This window comes from Coturnix japonica, chromosome 24, assembly GCF_054131305.1.
Source record: "Coturnix japonica strain WE chromosome 24, WE-NBRP24, whole genome shotgun sequence".
Classification (NCBI taxonomy): domain Eukaryota; kingdom Metazoa; phylum Chordata; class Aves; order Galliformes; family Phasianidae; genus Coturnix; species Coturnix japonica.
Window position 1 is genome coordinate 8130114 of NC_140686.1, and position 13275 is coordinate 8143388.

Here is a 13275-nt window from a genome sequence, read left to right on the forward strand (position 1 = left end):
TCCGTCTTTCTTTTCTCCATCCCCAGCTTTTATTTCCCCCCGGTGAAGCTGCAGGTCACCTTCACCCCCCCAGCCCAGCTCGGCCCCGCTGTGCACCCGCAGCCCCCGGAGCGGCGTTAATGCTGTACGGGAGGCGTGAAGCTCTGCAGGCTGTGCCGGGAAACGCATCGCGGTTATCGGGATGCTTCCATGGGGGGCTGCGGTTCAGAACAGCCGGGAGCCCGATTCACACAGCGGGTTAAGTGCTCGAGAACAAAAAAGTGCTATAAGGGATAAACCCACAGAGGGGATGGGTTTGAGTTTTCTTCAAGAGTTCCACTTTCCTACAGCAGCTCAGCTGTACGGCTCCGGTTGGGGACAACGCTGCCAGGGGTGGTGGGAGCTGGAGGGAGCAGCTGTGGGGCACAGCTCAAAGCTCCAGAGCTGGATCAGGGCTCCATCAGCTGCTTTAAGTGAGTTTCCCTTCACCGCCGGCCCAGAGCTGTCAGCAAAGGGAGAGCAGCACCTGCCCACCCGAACTGGGCACACGTGGGTTCAACACACAAAATAGAAACACACAAATCAGTCATTAAGTTCCCCAGAAATAAAGGCACAAAAGCCCATCTGCTGCCCAGCCCGCGAGGAGGGGCTGAACCGGGGCTGGATCCACAGCTGGATGCGGGATGGAGAGATGGAATCTGGCAGCAGAGGTTGGCTGAGCTGACATCCTTCCTCTGCCCCATTGCCTGCAGTGGAGCCGTGGGGCTGCAGCCGTGGCTCTGCCCAGCCAGGCTGTGCTCCTCCAGCAGGAGCAGATGGGCAGATGAGAGCTGCAAGCAAATCTCATTCTGGAAACAAAGCTCTTTTGTGATTCAGGAAGGAAAAGTCTGCGTGGAAGGTGAGACCAGAACCCCGGCAGTTACTGCTGTGTCTTCTCTTGAGGCAGAGCTGCTGCCACCCACAGCCTGCAGCCACGTCCCGGCCTTCCTGCAGCTCAGAGGACACCAACCTGCTCCCCTGGGTGCTCTGAGGACACACAGCCTCCTTCCAGCCCAGCAACAACTGGCTTCCCTTTGCTGAGCAATGGGAGCTCTCACCCGGCCTCCACATCCTCCTGATGAGCACAATCGTATTCCTCTCAAGAGCAGAAATTGCCACCTCCCATTCTCAAGCTCAATGTAACACACCCAAAACAAGCACTGCCCCACTGTTCTGGGGAACATCTACGCTTCAGGTCATGTCCTGAAAGGGGCCGGAACGGCGGCGAGGTGAGAGCACCGTGCTGAGCCACTATCCTACTGCAGCACCAGGCTCCAGCACGTGGTGCTCCATGGCAGGGGGTGCTTGGAAGCTTTTGCAATTCCACGTTTCAGCGAGGTACAAAACCCTCTCCAACAGGAGCGGCCTCACGGCCTGTTCTCCAGCTGCCCGTGTTTGACTCTCCACGCCCAGCTGACGCTGCAGTCCGGGGCCAGGGTGCACTGCAGCTCAATGCCCGAGTCGGGGACTTCCATGTCGTAGTGAACGGGGTGGCCGTCCTTCGTCACCAGGCTGAAGGCGGGGACGGGAATCTGTGGGGCAGAGCAAACAGAGCTGAGCCCTGCTCAGAATGTAACATCAGCCCTGCTCAGAACGTAACATCAGCCCCGCTCAGAACGTAACATCAGCCCCGCTCAGAACGTAACATCAGCCCCGCTCAGAACATAACAGCCCTTAGCAAAGCATCGCAGCCCCAGGAAGGCTGAAGCAGAGGTGCTGTTAAAGATGGAGCTCAACTGTGATGCGTGCAGCGGTTGGCATTCAGAAAACAGCTTCTCCTATCAACAAGCCTGCGATTATTTTACTAAGTGCATCATCAGGGTCCCTGCGCAGACTCCTGGCTCACTGCTTTGAGGCATTAGGAGGCTGCAGGATAGAAGAAATGGCTTAAACAAAAGCCTGCGATGGCTCCAGCCCTGCGTCTCACCTGGCTGCTTATCCCAGTGGCGATGTCTCCCACCTTCGTCCTGTGGAAATCCCTGATGTGTAAATTTTCTCCACTCAACAACCTGATCTGGATTTTCACTCCTGAAACACACCAGAGAAACCCTCAGCTCCCGCTGTGGGCGCAGCAGCTTCACAGTCCCACACAGAAGCACTGACAAACAGGGCACGGCCATCGCAGGCGCTTCCTTCTGTCATCAGGGGTTTTGTTCAGGTTGGTCCTGGCACAAAGAAGTGCTGGAGACAAAAGGTGACTCAGAGCAGAGCTGGGCTTAGTGAGAAAGCAGCTGAAGACGCTGATTTGCACAACGCACCCTCAGGATCACTCTGTAGATGGTTACACAGCACCTATTCCTGCACACGGCAGCTGCATGAGGTATGAAGCTGAATCAGCCTCAGTGGGATCGGGGGTGTCTGTGGCCTTTAGTTGGCTGCACAGACTCGAGTGCCCCCCACCTGCCTGCAGGGAGCAGACTTGGCCCCGTCACAGCCCGGTCCCTGGTAACACAGCAGCTGAGGAGGGACCCCGGTGGGCAGTGAGGCTGTATGTGTCTGCATGTGCTGACTGCAGGAAGAGGGACTCACCGTTGAAGCAGCTGGGGGTGTCCGTGTGGCGGCTGCGGCTCAGCACGTTGTTCCAGCTGAAGCTCTGTCCGTCTGTCTGGCTGCTCCAGGAATGGATGCCGGAGCTCATGGTGTCCCGCAGGCTGAGGGAAGCCTTCATGGAGTTCTGCAGGAGGAAACGTGAGGCTGTTACAGGCTCCCAAAGAAACGGAGCTCCTGTGGGACAGCAAGATGGGAACAGCCCCAGGGGAAACAAAGCAGGAATCCATTGTGCTGGGCCTTGAGTTACTCAGCACTCGCCCACCAGCCGGGAAGGTGAGGCAGCAGCACTGTGCAGATGTGAGCAGCTATTTTCAATAGTCAACTCTTCGGCTGAAGAGTTGCATGGGAAAGAAAAGGGGTTTTCACCACACCCACAGCACAATAAAGCATCAGATAAATGCAGTCTCATGAAGAGAGAGATAACACACAGGAAAAGCAGCAGCTGCGCTGTTTAGAAGAGCCTGCGCTATCTGAGAGTCGGGGGGGGTCAGTGTGACAACAGCAGCACGTTGGTAAGCAGCCACTGAGCGCCAGGTCAGCTGCTGGGGGCTGGTGCTGTGCAAAGGGAACAGCAAAGCATGGAGCTACAACCACAGTGCACTGCTTGGCTTTGGAACAACAAGCAAAGGGTGTAAGGGCAGATCACATCCATCCCTGCCTCAGTACGGCTCACTCAGGTGGGTTGTTTTACTGGTATACCTTGTACACAGCAGGGTTAAAGCAAACCAAACTAATAAAGCGTGGTGTTAAGTGGACTGTAGCATTGGGAGGGGTTGGTTAGCAGCTGGCCCCAATGCTGCTCACCTTCTCACTGGCGTCTGACACAGACGGGCTGTCAATGCTGAGACACGAAAGCATTTGTTCCTGCTCTTCCAGTGAGTACGGCTGAGAAAGGCTGTTCAGAAACAGCTCTGCAAACAGACAGGAAAACATTCCCAGTGAATCCTTTCATTCCTCCCTGCCCCGATCCCAGACACTACAGTTAACACCCAAAGCATCTTCAGTGCCACACTGACAGCAGCGTATTGGAAAACCCCACACAACCCCTCTGGGATGCGGCAGCTGTTGCTGCTGCCATGAGAACTGAGCCAGGACGGACAGACCGAGCTGCCTCTATTGCTCCGTACCGATCTCCAGCTGCTGCAGCTCCTGTTCAGAAATGGTGGTCGTTCTCTCCGTGTGGCTGCAGCTCTTCAAGGGGAGGGGAGGGGAGGAGAGAGGAGGAGGATCCCAGATCTGGGGCAGCTCCCTGCTGGGGTTGCAGCGGGTTCCTTCGCGCTGCTGCGTTCGCTCCGGGGCCGGTGGAGGCGCAGGGCTGGCACAGCAGCCTCGGGCTGCAGGGTCTGGGTCAGGAGCGGCCGAGGCCGGGCTCACTGCGGGGGGCAGGGATGTCTGCGGGTTGCTCTCTTTGTGCAGTGCCAATCGCCGGGGCTCTCTGTATTCGCCTTTCCAGGGGCTCGTCACACCTCCCACTGCAGAAACAGAGAGCACACAGATGTTGTATAGAGGCAAAGGTTTCCTGTCACCACACAAGTTTCTCTTGCTGCAAAAAGCCCAGCTTTCCCTGAACATAAAACCAGCCGAAGCCCGCGAGCTCCTGGTGCAGCAGGACTGACAGAAATTATGGGCTGTCTCAGAGGGAAGGAAGGGCCACAAGCACAACTTCCAGCCAAGGATGCTGCAGCTCCGCTCCCAGCTTTGCCGCACAGCAGGCTGCAGGCAGCGGGCACAGCAAACCCAGCACACAGCTTCACAAACATGCATGAAGCACAGCATCGTCTGCTTCATGCAGACAAGGAACGGTGTGTGTCAGCATGCAGGAAGTCACAGCGTATCTGGGGTCCCTTTGGGGTTAATCTCAGTAGAACCAATGCAGGGAAAAGCTCTCAACCCGAAGCGCACATCAGTGCTGAAGTGCAAGCGATGCACTGAGCAGAACGCATTGCAAAATGCACTGCTATTCCCCAGAGGAACAGTGACACGAGTGCTGGGTGCCCACTGTGCAGCGTGGGAGAGCAGCCCGACGGGTGGCACCACCCTGCTACCTTCTTGCAGCGCAGTGCTGGCCTTGGTCCTCAGCTCGGATGCAGACGCCCTCTGCACGGGCTCCTTCTGCAGCCCCATTTTAATGATCTCAGCAGTGAGGGGGTTGCAGGAAGGTGGAATTTCCCTCAGAGGAGGCGGCTCCTTCGCGATCTGCACAGCAAACAGGAAGCGAAAGAGGTTAAACCAGAGAGGCTTCATTTGATTGCAAAAAAAGGTTCTTCCCATCCTGAAAGCTCTCCCAACCGTAACGACAGCGTTACGCGACGGACCTGAGCAGTAATTTGCCTACAGCTGAGCGGCTGGAGCTCACACCCAAACCACGAGCAGGATAGGAAAGAAACAGCCCGGCTCTGTGCAACATGCAGCAGTCTGCAGGAGTGAGAACCTCCCGCTCTGCAGCACGGCTGCTGTCAACTCAGAGCCCTCCTGCTGCATGGCTGCACTGAGATATCACAGGCTGAAGTAGCTCTTATTGCAGATCGGAGCAGCTCACCTTCAGACAAAGGGGATGGTTGTAATACTGCGTCCAGGGGTGGCACCCGTTCAGCATGTGCAGCATCATGCAGCAGCTGCTCCACACGTCCACCTTGGAGTCGCAGCGCTTCCCCAGCACCACCTCTGGAGCCATGTGTGTCTCCGTGCCGGGCACGTAGTTCCCTATCAGCATTGAAATGAGAGCTCACTGAGTGCCAACCGGACGGCTGTCCCACTGCTGGGAAGCTGAGGCAGCCTCCCTGGCTCTTCAGTTAAGTGAGAGAGGAGTCAGCTTCACCCCACAGCAGCATCCAAAGCCCCACACCCCGACAGGCCTCACCCACTGGGATATGTATTAATGTGCCCTTGCAGTGCACATGGGAGGGGACCTATAAAATATAAACCTCCACCAGTGAACACAGCGTCAGGAAACAAGTCCTTTTCTTTCGCCATTCCACTGCCCAGAAATCAGGGAGGAATTCTGCCTTTGGTGGAGGTCAGGATTCTACCCTGGCTGTTTAATGAAGTTACAGCAGCAGCCAGTTAGATATTAAAGTCTGGACGTGGTTTCTCAAGGGAGGGAGCACTGAATGTAGCATGAAATACACAACAGCCCTCCAGACTGAGAGACAAGGACCAGCTTCCAAACCTCCACTCATTTCAGCTGCCAGCAACACACATCACAATACAACTCATCAACCTATGAGGGAGTTACATCTGGAAAATGCAGCAGCATGAAAATTTATCCATATATAAATGTTCAGAAAGAGTCAGTAGAGCAATTCTGTACAGCGACAGCAGAGAAGTCTTACCTGTGACCAAGCACTTCCCCAGGCCGTCAGGATGGAGGTGAGCAGAGTGACCAAAGTCACACAGCAGAGCTCTGCTCCCATCGTCAGACAAAAGCACGTTTTCCGCTGCCAACGAAAGGTGGTGAATCCATCAGTGCCCTTTGTGGTGTCACCCAGAGGGAAACAAAGCCCCGAAACCCACAGAGCTGCTTTAATAATGAGTCCAAATTGGGGTCTGTTAATCCTACAGAGCCTCACTGTACACCACCAGAGCCACCCCAGATGTCTGTCAGAGCTGCCCAACCCACACCCAGACACCAGAAAGGAAGGGGTGACAAATCCCATCACTATGCCCAACTGCTTTGGACTAAGCCAAGCTCCAGTCCCAAAGGCAGAGCAGAAGATCTCATTCAGTGACCTTTTGCCACTCAGAAGCCCCATCCCCAGCAGTTTGCTCCTGGTAAGAAGGGAAGGCCACGACCCCATCAGCAGCATCCTACCTTTCACATCTCCATGGAGAATGTTCTGAGCGTGCAGGTACTCCAGACCTTCCAGCACCTGCCCCAGGTAACTGAGGGCTCTGTCCTCGGGCAGGCAGCCGCTCTGCTTAATTAGCTGACCCAGTGATCCACCTGGCAGGGAACACACAGAGCCTGTGTCAATTCAGCTGTTAATTCAGTGATTCAACAGAACCACCAGCGCTGTGACAGAGACATGAGAACTGCTGGTTCTGACAGCCCTCATCTCCCACACCTGGGTCCGTTCCCTATCTTTATCCCCAGAGGTCTCACAGCACATAGACACTGGTGCCTTTCACACCACCCATTGCTTTGCATCGATTTCACAATGCTGTTCTGCCCTAAAAGCAACCACTGTGTGCTCAGACTCATGCTGCAGGCCCCAGGCTGTGCTTGACAGCAGCATGGCTGCAGGAGGAGCCTTGGGTGACAGAGGAGCACTTAGGTTTGTCTGTCCAGCGTGCTCTGCCATCAGGCAACACGCACAGATAAACACAGCACCAAAACCAGGAGGGAGCAGCTCTGTGTTTCAATGGGAATGTGCAGCTGGAATGGAGCAAGGCTGGGCTGGAAACACTGCCCAGAAACAGCAACAGCAGCCAGACACCCACGGGGACAGCAGGCGGCTTCCCAGCACACCCACGAGTACAGGGCTGGGACACGAGAGTTAATGAGAGGGCAGGGAGGAGATCCGTGTCACTGTGCTGCACCATCCCTTCCTCACCCTCCATCAGCTTCATGAAGATGGTCACCCAAGGTCCCTCCTTCACAGCACCATACAATGGCACAACTTTAGGGCTTGTTATCGCCGCGCACGTCGTTAACTCCTCTGCACGGAAGTGTTCGACCTGCACCTGGAGGAACAGAGGAACGGATCTGGTGACACCCGTCATGTTTTTCTGTGTGCTGTATCTACGTTTGTTTCTATCCAGCAGAAAAACAGAACGCTTAAAGGAAGCCTGGATGAGCCTCATCTGCTGCCTCCATGAGACAGCCACTGCACTGCAACCAATGCAATGAGTGAAGGCTTTCAGATGGATTTTCACACATAACTCATCTGGATTCAATACAAACTCCCCCAAAACACACACACACACACACACACACACACACACAAGCACACACACACAAATACTCTTTCCAGTTGTCTCCGGCAGCCATTTGAGGAACAGTTGCACAGAGGTGATGGAACCACGCCAGCGTTACGTGCAAACAAAGCACTTTGGATTCTCGTCGTCACCGTGCTATGACCACACCTACAGCCTGCACGGCAATGGGACGCCTTCCCTTCATAGAGCCTGGTCTCCTACATCACATCACCCCCCTCCTCACACATAATTACCTTTTTGGCAGCGCATTGGAATCCCGTCTGCTTGTCCTCTACTTTGTACACTTCTCCAAAGGAGCCGATGCCCAGGGAGCCGTGGCACTTGGTCCAGTGAACCTCTTCTCGGTACTCGTAATCCACCGGCTTTAGTTTCTAGGGGAGGAGAACCATAAAACAAGATGAAGCAAGCAGAGAAACTTTAGCTGCTGTCGGTGGAGCTGAACAGCTCCCAACAAACAGCACAACAACATCACCGCTCTAAAAATCCACCAACTCAGTTTCTTCTGTCGCTGCCTTGAGGTGAAACAAAATAGGCCCAATGCTCAGAAATGCTTCCCCCAGACAAGCAAACGTGTGGACAAATGAGAGTCTCCAAGCTAAGCTGGGGCTTTATATCCTCCAAAGAACAACGTCACATCTCTGCCTGAAAGTGTTCAACCGTATCGATATCCCCTTGGAAAAGGCAGCCTTGTGACAGAAGGATACGGCTTCTCTCTTTGGAAGCCCAAGAGAAGCTCTGCCTACCACGACAGGACTGTGTAGGATGGGAAGATCACCTCAGTGAGCAGCACGCCTTCATTCTCATCTGCCTTTTGAAGCTGTTCCTTCAGGTCCAGACCGCCTCCCCTCCACGTCTTGGCAAGGCTGGCCAAGTTCTGCGGCTCCCCGAGGCTCACGCTGCCCTTCAAGGCGTCCACCAAGTATTCTTCCACAGAAACCTTGTCCAAGCTGCTTTTCATGGACTGGCTGACGCACTTGGGGAAGCTGAATCCCAAGTTCAGGCCAGACAAGCGATGCTCACTGTCTGGGTAATTGAGATCGCGATGGAAATATGTCTCCAGAGCATTAAGCTTCATGGGATGGATAGGACTGTCCAGATGTGGGAATGGAGGGGGCAGGATGTTGTATGGAAAAGGATGGACAGTTTCAGGCTGAGGGACGTTGTCCCTCTGGTAGTGCAGCTTCCAGACATGATTAAGGCACTGGATAGGGCTTATCAGCTTGTGCAGGTCAGTTTTGTGCTGGCTGCCCACTGAATGGAGTTTGCCTGCGGACAGAACTTTCTCGGGTTTCTGAAACGGGGGTGGATCGTAAAGCCAGTTCTTGTTCAGTTCTGATAACCAAAAGCTGTTTCTGTAGAGAGCACTGTGGTGTGTTTCATCCTCCTAGGAAACATAAGAGAACAGCGGGAGCCTCAGGACAGCTGCCCAGACATAACCAGGAGGGCTCAGTGCTTTGCAGGGGTCCTGGCAACACAACACAAGCACCCACAAGGTCTCACCTGTACGGGAATGGGAGTGCAGCTCTCCTGTTCTGGAGTTCTGGGGCCCCGTCTGCCAGCAGCCACTGTTTGTATTTTCAGCTTGGATCGTTTCTTGTGACGCTTCTTCCTCGCCTTACCACGATGCCTCCCCCTCCAGCAGGTGGGAGCCATCCTCCCCTCCGTCGCGTGGGCCACATTGTTTGGGATCTGATCGAGGCTGTCTGAGCGGCTGTTGGAAACCAAGACGTGTGAGGGCTCTTAGATGGGATGGGGAAAGCACAGCCTCAGCTTACAGCTACAAACGGGGACAAGGAGACTGAGCCTTGAGCTGCTTCTATTCACAGCCCTTTTGCTGATGCTGTTATTAAGCAGAGGTTCTCTTCCCCTTTTGTTTATCTACCCCTGAAAAGCAGCAGGTCTGCTCAGTGATTTCAGACAAAGCTGAGCTCCCAGATGGAGCAGCAGAGCAGGCAGCACTGACAGGGAGACAGGACAGAGAGCACAGATCTATCGACCTGGATGGGGCAACACACAGCAGTGCAGCATTTGTGTTCTGAGATCTCTCACCTGTAACGTTTGCTGTGGGCAATGAAGGATCTCTCTGACAACGTGGGGCTGAACTCCTGACTGTTCTCACCTATGAGAAAGAAAACAAGATCACTGCACATCTTCAGCACGATGGTAAGAAGGAGGAGGGGAACCCCCCCCCCCCCAATGTACTAACCCACATGGAGACCCAGCAGAGCCACAGCACTGCACCGTCACCTCCTGATCCCCTGCTGTCCCCCACCTGACCCCCTCTCAGCATTTCTACCATTATTAGTATTGTAGAACACTTCTCAGCAGCAGCCAAGAGCACAGGCAGGACTCTGTGATGCATTTCCAGCCATGCACTGCTCTGTTACTCCATGCCATTCAATAATGCTGCCACATTATTAAGAGGTTTCATGCGCTGCCTAAATAGATCCCGGGATGTGTCAGCAGCTCCACCCCACGTGGGATTACAAATAGATCCCAGCTGGGCTCCCCAGGAGAGTGAAACCGCACACCGCCTCGCGCGGCCCTTCTCAATGAACAGCAGCGCTCCCTGCTACTCACACTCTGCCTGGGCAATAATGGAGATGGACGCGCAGCCTCCTTCTGTTTCTTCTTTTGCTGTTCCTTTGGTGATGACGTCGTTGAGGATTTTCCACTGGCTGTGGAAGATGGCTTTCTTGGAATCCTCCACTTTGCAAACGCTGCTTTGCTTTTCGCTGGCGGCCTCGTGCAGCCCTTTGGTGGCACTGAGCTCCTGCTGCTGCTTGGCGGGCGGAGCGGGAGCTCCATGGCACACAATCCCCATCACTGCCATTTCACAGCTTCACAGCCCCTAATGAGGAATGGGAAAATAAAAGCACAACACTCATTATAACACCTCCCAGGCAAAGCAGCTCCACGCTTGAGAGAAACAGAAGCCTGCCCACGGCATCCATTAACACTGATCCAATGCAAAGCAAGGCTCGACGCAGCGCTGAGCATGGAAGCCAAGACAAACCCACCCCCACCAGCTCCCACGCGGGGCTGTACCCCATCATCACAGCCACCCCTGCCCCTTCTCTACAGAAATCAAGGCAGATCTCAGGGCTGTAAAACAATCCCTCGGAGCAGCAGAAGCCGGCAGCAGATGACTAACAGTGAGCCTGCAGCGCACACCAACAGGCTCAGAGCTATTTTTACACTCACTGCTGCCCAGTCTGCATTAACTCTGTCCCTCCTTGCCCTCTCCTCACCTTCAGGGGCTGCAGAGCAAAGCCCTGCCCACCCCTGAGAGCGCGCAGCTCTGCAAGGTGCTCCTCGGTTAAAAGGTAATAGAGGGAGGGGAGATGTGGAACCGCAACCGCCTGATAAGGAAAGGAGCAGCACGGGAACATCGATGGGAGTGAAATCTGAAGGGGGAACCTCACTGGGCAGCACACAAAGCTCATGTGGGTCGATGGGGCACTGTGGGCTCCGGAGCTGCCAGCTCCAAGCACTGCCATCCAACCTGCAGGCTTTACAGGACCCCCAAACCAATGTGCAGCTCAGAGCACCTGGGAGCTGTGATGAAAAGGAACCGATGCAGAACTTCTACATAATGGCTGCAGCAGATGAGCAGCTCAGGATGGACCATGCAGCACTGAGCCCCACGATGCTCCAATGTAAGTGCTGTGAGCTGTGCCCCCCATCCTGCCCTCCTGCACTGAGAGCACCTGGCGCTGCGGGTCCCAGCTCTGCTGCTTTCAGAACCTCCTCTGGCTCATCCACATCACTGAGACTCAACTCTTGATTTCAGTACCCCCGGCTTCCTTCCTTCCTCCTGCAGATGTGTGCACGGGCTCGTGCTTTGCCAGAGGAAAAGGAGAGGTCAGGTAACGAGGCACTAAGTGAAGGCGAGCGCTGCAGCACCGATCCACGCGGGGCCCTGGATGGTAGCGGGAAGGGTCGTTGAGGAAGGCTGCAGCTCTCAGCCCGTTAACCAACGTCAGTTCTCACTGCTGTAAAATAGAAAGTGCAGTTGTACAGAACGAAAGCCGACGTGGTATCAGTTGTGCTGCGGCAGCACCGGCACAGAGCTGACAGCTTCCGCTGGGAGCTGCATGGGGCTGCGGGGCACATAGCAGTGCTGCGGGGCTTCCTGCTCCTTCCACCTTCCCCCCAGCAGCTCCCCGCTGCCCCTTCCCACCCCAGCAGTGTCCTGCATTGCACACAGCTCTGCTCTCCCAATCTGAGTGTGCTGCAGCTGCTTCATGTTGACATTTCACGTCGTCTCCATGAGGTTTCCCACTTCCTTATTGAGAAGAGCGCGATGAGCAGCGCTGACTTGGGGACTCCACCAACACAACACAACGCCCTCAGCTCCAGCAGGACAAGGCTGGGCTGCCACGTTGGGGCTCCAGCCCAAACTCAGGCGGTTCCGTTCCCAGCAGCATCAGCTCACAGCATGTTACTGCAGCGCAGAGCAGCTCCGTGCTGACGGGAGGGAGAAGTTTCGCTTTGTCTCAGTAGGGATTGAGAAAAGAAAGCTGCAGCGCTCAGCACACGCCCCTTGTCCTTAACTCACACACTGCGCACGCAAAGAGAGGAGAAAAGACTTCCTGGAGGTATGAAGAGCTCCGGGCTGGGAAGGAGCACAGGCTGCAGGGCAGCAGCCAGAGCAGGAGGTGCGATGCTGGGCTGCTCCTCACGCTGTGCTGCCTCCTCTGTATGGTGCTGCCTCCTCTGCATGGTGCTCCCATGGCCTGATGGCTCCCATTGCCCTCCAGCTGTGCAGGACTCCCGGTGCTGTCAGTGAGGTTTGTTACAGACACCTCCTGTTCCACTGGTTTGATGGCAAGCACTGCAAGCTCCTATTTCTGCTTACCCTGGGATGGAGAGCACCAGTATCCACCCGGCCCTCCTGCAGCCGGGACACAAGAGCTGCAGGGAAACATCAGTGAGCAGAACTCCATGTACCAACCATCTGTCACTGTTTCCCTCAGCACGAGTCCCTTCATGAGCAGAGATGTGAATGGCAGCGTGTCCCCATGTGTTTGATGCACTCAGCTTTCCCAGCTCAGAGCCCACCGCCACCACTCTGCCCTGCAGCCCACGGGACACAGCTGCACCCGGCTGGGTCACCCCCAGCACCGAGTGGATCCGAACCAGCTCCGTGCTGTCAGCAGGGCCCAGCGCTCACTGTGACACCGCAGCACAGCCCGAGCCTTCCAACTCACACCTACAGACACCAAACAACCCCAAAGTTCTGCCCAGCTCAGCACAGATGGAAGCTCCTCAGCGTTATAAGGGCCGGGTACCGGCCGGGCCGCCCTTCACACGCGCTGAGCCCGGAGCGGCCCAAGGGAAGCGGCGATCCCAGCTCGGCCCCGCCACAACGCGCCGCGTTTCACAGCTCGAAGCGGGTGAGTCACCAACGAGGAATTCAAAGGCAGCGCCACGACCGGGCAGCGGCACGGCCTGAACAGCGGCACGGCCTGAACGGCGGCACGGCCCGGCCCGGCCCGGCCCGGCCCGGCCCGGCCTGGCCTGAGGTAAGGCGCTCCTCCGTCCCCCGCCCCGCCCCAGGCCCACCCCGCATCCCGCAGCCCCCCGCCCCGCTGACCCTGTTCCGCCCTCCCTCCCTCCGTCCGTCCGGTACCGGCCGATCTCGTCGCTCCTCCCGCCGCTCCCGGTCTCGGTGCCGCCCGCCCCGCACACACCCCGTCCGTCCCGCCGTCCGTCCCGCCGCTCCCTCACACTGACAGGCGCGGGCGCCGCCGGTCCCGCCCCATC

At 56.2% G+C, this 13275-nt stretch overlaps 1 protein-coding gene across 2 annotated transcripts; it reads right to left on the reverse strand.

Moving 5' to 3' along the window:
- Nucleotides 1-6: 6 nt before the first annotated feature.
- On the reverse strand, nt 7-13275 carry MAP3K14 (mitogen-activated protein kinase kinase kinase 14). Of its 2 annotated transcripts, none has more exons than XM_015885466.3 (16): nt 13142-13275; nt 10087-10357; nt 9556-9625; nt 9007-9217; nt 8282-8890; nt 7740-7877; nt 7122-7251; nt 6380-6511; nt 5901-6005; nt 5108-5271; nt 4614-4764; nt 3696-4040; nt 3373-3479; nt 2548-2692; nt 1946-2046; nt 7-1550 (listed from the first exon to the last, which is right to left on the reverse strand). In XM_015885466.3, exons 2-16 carry the CDS (start codon nt 10337-10339, stop codon nt 1386-1388), a joined length of 2826 nt encoding a protein of 941 aa, XP_015740952.2. In that variant the 5' UTR covers nt 10340-10357; nt 13142-13275; the 3' UTR covers nt 7-1385. The 2 variants fall into 2 exon arrangements, with proteins under 2 accessions (XP_015740952.2, XP_015740953.2); XM_015885467.3 differs by lacking the exon at nt 13142-13275 and adding an exon at nt 11217-11481.